Source organism: Phaseolus vulgaris, chromosome 5 (genome assembly GCF_051622355.1).
Source record: "Phaseolus vulgaris cultivar YP4 chromosome 5, ASM5162235v1, whole genome shotgun sequence".
NCBI classification, from domain to species: domain Eukaryota; kingdom Viridiplantae; phylum Streptophyta; class Magnoliopsida; order Fabales; family Fabaceae; genus Phaseolus; species Phaseolus vulgaris.
The window spans coordinates 8,146,023-8,151,074 of NC_143502.1; the positions used below are offsets into that span (position 1 = coordinate 8,146,023).

Genomic DNA, 5,052 nt, shown 5'->3' on the forward strand with positions numbered 1-5,052 from the left:
ATAATATTTTATGATCAAATTTAATGATAAATTTTAATAATAAAAAAAATCAAAAACTACAAATTCAAAAATTTGTGAGAAAATAATTAAAATAAATAAGTATAATATAAAACATTAAAATGAATAATTATAATATAAGAATGTGACATCGTTAGACTGTTAGAGTAATTTTTTTTCAAAACCAAATGAGTTATTTTAATCGGCAATTGAGAATCAACAATTTGATAATTAATTATTAAAAAGATTAATAACTATTTATCAGTTAATATTAATAAATGACCATCTCAAATTATAAAAGAGATTATTATAGGACATATGATTGGTGAAGTTTGAAGTGTAAGTTTATGTGATTTGTGAGACTTCATAATAATATTTAGCATAAAGTTTTAAAGAGAAAAAAAAAAGATAGATTTCAAAGCAAACAAGATAACATAGATTTGCCTAGCTCACTCCTATTAGTTCTTGATGTAATTTATTATAATTACTTTATACATAATATTGATGAAATTAATTAAGGGCTAATTAGTTAGGCCCCATAATACATCAACTATTATTTCTTAGACATCAACAACATAAGATATGAGCTTTATTTATATTTGACAACTAATGATCTAGTTGTGCTCTTGAGTAAGGTAAGAATCAATGTTCTTACTCAGCTCAACTCCCATTTGCAACAAGGTGTGAGGAGCAGGAATGTGATTTTCTTGTTTCTCAAACTCAAGTGCCCATTGCGCCACACTCCCATTTTCCTTTGGAGTAACTTGCAAATTAAATTTGAAGCTCTTGTAAAGTCCTAGCAGGTCTCCCTCTAAAACCTTGAAGCTCAATTTACAGTTTTCCTTATCTATGCCTTCAACCACCTCCTTTGCCACAAATTTTTTTCCATCTGTTGTTATCCAAACTAAAATTTTAGATTCTTTATAAACTTATTTCTCTCTAATTTCTCAAAAACTTGGCACCAATAATCACAATGTCTCAAATTATTCATGTAAATATTATTATAAAGTTGGTGTTCTTTTAATCCTTGAAAAATAAATCGAATGTGAATAAATAAATAAATATATAATGCATAAAAATAGTATTTGATTGATGATAAAGACCTCAAACAATATAGTTAAGGAACTCCGATTATGATGTTCATAAGAGAAATTGCAAGGAATGTAATGATGTTTTACTAAACACTACAAGAAAATCATTAAATCAATTTTGGAGAAAAAATAATTAGTTTTTATATTGATTAAATTAGATACTATTTTAGAGACTAAAAAGAAGCATTGGTATCTAAATTAGTTTTTATTATTGATAAATAGTTTCTAATATGGTATCTAATTAGCTACTAATTATTTAGATTTTAAAGTTGGTAGCTAATTAAATATCAATTTAAAAACTATTTATTAATAATAGAAACTATTTAAATATTAATAATAAATTTTTTAGCTTCTAAAATATTATCTAATTTAATCAATATAATAATTAATTATTTTTGTCTTTAAAATTGATTTCTATTTAATAGTTTTCTAGTAATGAAAGTTTAGGAGTGAAAGTTTGCATACCAAGCATGAAATTCCAAGAAACGATGGATCCCTCAGTGCCCCATTCTCCTTTATGAATTTGAACAGACTGTATTTTTTGAGGTGAAATGTTGGCAATATGGTGTGGCCTGTTGCAAAAAACATCATAGAACTGCTGAGCAGAAGCCTTGAGATGGACCTTAGTTTCAATCTTTTGAAGTTGAGAGTATGCCATTTCTACTTCACTCCTAAGAAGGTATGAAAAATATATGTGACAATACACCTATATATATACTTCTCTTGTCTTTGTCTTGGAGTAACCTAACAACACATATTATATATAACTTAATTAAGTATTTTATAAATTTAGATATTTTGAATTGATTATTTATTAAGAGTTTTTGTTCTATTATATGAAAATAAAAATATATTTAAAATATTTAATATAATTTTTTAATAAAAAAATAATCAGTTATCAAAGGAATATATGCTATGTTAGCCCATAAATTAAAGGAATATATGTGCTTTGAAGTTTCAGCTGAACCACCACTAGTGGAAGAGGCATCTTCTTTTCTTTGCAATAATATAGCTTTTATGGGCTCACATAGCAGAAAAGGGATTCAAAGTTCATAACAAAAATAGCAAGTGCATACTGTAAGTGCTAATAGCTTTTTAATTCTCCATGTTACTAGAACATTATTTGAATCCATAGTTTAGAATAGATTCTAGTTTCTCCCAATCTGATTTTTTTTCTCTAGAAATTTATACTTAAATTAAGTGTTAGCTTGTTTGGGAATAAATTGAAGTTAGTTCTCTTCACACAAATAATTCAAGGTTAGCTTTTAATATTTTATACAAGTAATGTGATTATTTTACTCTAATCACAAGTTTAATCAAAACACCACCCTTGGTTAAAAAACTGTGGTTTGTGGTAGATAGCTACAAACAACTCTCACCAATCTTAAACAACTTAAAATCACATGTAAAAAAAAGAAAAATTTTGTTATAACACAACTATTTTTTATATTAAAATAATAAATTTTTTTATGAATAGCTAATGAATGAAAAAAAAAAACACTAATGATAAATGATTTATGCAAATGAAGCTAATAAACTCCAAGCATAAAAGTTTTAAAATCTATATTTATTGATGTAGTAATATCAAACTCAGGAATTCACTTAATTTTAATAGAATCAATTATTTTTCATTCTAACATCAGGAATTCACTTAATTTTAATCGAATCAATTATTTTTCATTCTAACATGAATGTCTATTAAAATAAAATAATGTTCATGACATATATCTTTCTCTTTTTGACATTTTACTCCTATATTTAGTAGAAATGTTAAATAACTCATAAGGGAATAGTTATTTTTTTAAGTGAAAGGTTAGGACGGGCTAAAGCACATTATTGATCAATAAACCAAAACAAAGTAAAGAGAAGTACAATAAATATAAAAGGATTGCCAAAACTTACAAAAGAAAAAAGAAATTGTCTCACAAAATGAAAAAAAGAAGAAGATATTTTTCTTATTTTGAATAATGTCATAAGCTATGAGTTTCTTTGGGAGGATTGTTTTCACTTAGGTTAAAAAGTGTAGTGAGATTGATTTAATGTGGTAATGAGTGGGACTTATAAGGGAGTGTAGGTTAAATAGTCTCTCATTCTTTTGTAATATGGTTTGAAACATTTCTCAAATATTTCACTTTAATTTTAATTTATCTTCTACATTAAATAATAAATTTCTTATTGAAAGCCTAAAGAAGAGTCATATTCAATCTATAAAGAATATAGTTTCATTTTTACGGTATACTCCAAAGCAAATATAATGGAAAATATTACAACAACTACAACAAATTTTGTATTTGTAGGATGTGGTTAGGTCATAATACTTGTCACTTTGCATGTATTATGAGCAATATCTCTATGATTATATTTTTGTTTAATCTTTAACGTTGTTACATATTTAAGTTAGTGCCAACAATCCTATACTATATTAGTTGACTAGGTGATTAGGTTCAAAAAAGAAAATAAGAAGAAAATAAGAGAAAACACATTTCATGGAGATGGCACATATTTGGATCTCTTTAGCAAGACAATTGGATCAAACAAATATGTCTATTTTGGAATAACTCAATTTGGATTATATGTGGATATTTTTAGCGATACAATTGGATCAAATAAATATAATTATTTTGGAACACTTCAATTTGGACCAGAGTCTTTTTGCAATATACACTATTAGAAAACCATTAAATAGAATAAAAACTAATTTTAGAGACAATAAATAATTAGTTGTTATATTTATTAAATTAGATACTAGAATAATTATTTTAATCTTTAAAATAGTATCTAATTTAGTAAAGAAAACAATTAATTAATTTTTATTTTTAAAATTAATTTTTATTTAATGATTTTAGTGATAGATGTATTTTGGAAATTCAGATGGTTATATCGTGCTTATAGAATATTATATGAGAACATAATTGTGCATGATTGAAATGTTTTGATGGTGGATGATGTTCATCAATCTATCATCAAAGTTCACTTCTATGGCATTGTGGTGTCAATCTTAATTTTTAAATATTGTATTCATTATTTGTTATGGAATTTGTGCTCGGAAATGTCACTGAACCACTCTTAGAGAAATCTTCTTCTTTCTTATCCACATTCTAGCATAAGATAATGACATCTCTTACATTTTAAAAATTTATAAAATAGTTTTTAAATTAATATTTAATTATTAGTTACTAAAATTTAGTTATTCACGGTTTTATATTTTAACTTATTCTCTATTAGAGATTAATTTAGAATTTAAAGTATTGGTAGCTAAAATCTTGATAACTAATTTAGATATTAATTTAAAAATTATTTTATAAATTTTTTTTAATAATAGAAATCACTTTAGTTATAAATAATATTTTAATCTCTAAAATATTATCTAATTTTTTACTCATATTTTTCGTGAAGAAAATGCATGTGCCGATAAGTTGGCTAATTTAGGATTTATTCATAGAGAATTCATTGGTATAATAAACTTCCATCTATGCCTAACACGAAAACTTTATATATATATATAAAAAAAAAATTCCATCTAGTCTGTTTTTAAAATTCTTTATGAATAGGTATAGTCTACCTATGTATCATTTTTGGTAGTATATGAGTTTTGGTCTAGTCTTCCCATATTTTTGTATTTTCTTTTATTTTTCTTTTTTTAATAATATTTTTTTCATGTGATGAGTTACTTGAGGTATTATCCTATCTGAGATGTCAAGTTGCATAATGATGCCTAACATAAAAGTTTTTATAATTTTTTTTATCTAATTTAGTCAATATATTGATTAATTATTTTGTGTCTCTAATTTTGGTTATTATTTGATAAATTTTTTTAGTATAAAATATATAGTTTTTTAAGTAATAAATTATGGTAGATATGATTTATTAAAATAATTAAAATCTGTTTGGTCATTACTATTTATAATTGAAATTAATTTATATTTTATTGTTGGGAAAGTTAACAAATTTGTAAGAAGCTGAA

The 5,052-nt window shown here is 24.2% G+C and overlaps 1 protein-coding gene across 1 annotated transcript; it reads right to left on the reverse strand.

Annotated features, from left to right (window-relative positions):
* Window positions 1-422: 422 nt before the first annotated feature.
* Window positions 423-1,780, reverse strand: LOC137835069 (MLP-like protein 43). The gene is made up of 2 exons (XM_068643408.2): window positions 1,554-1,780; window positions 423-886 (listed from the first exon to the last, which is right to left on the reverse strand). Exons 1-2 carry the CDS (start codon window positions 1,744-1,746, stop codon window positions 612-614), a joined length of 468 nt encoding a protein of 155 aa, XP_068499509.1. The 5' UTR covers window positions 1,747-1,780; the 3' UTR covers window positions 423-611.
* Between the last annotated feature and the right edge of the window lie 3,272 nt (window positions 1,781-5,052).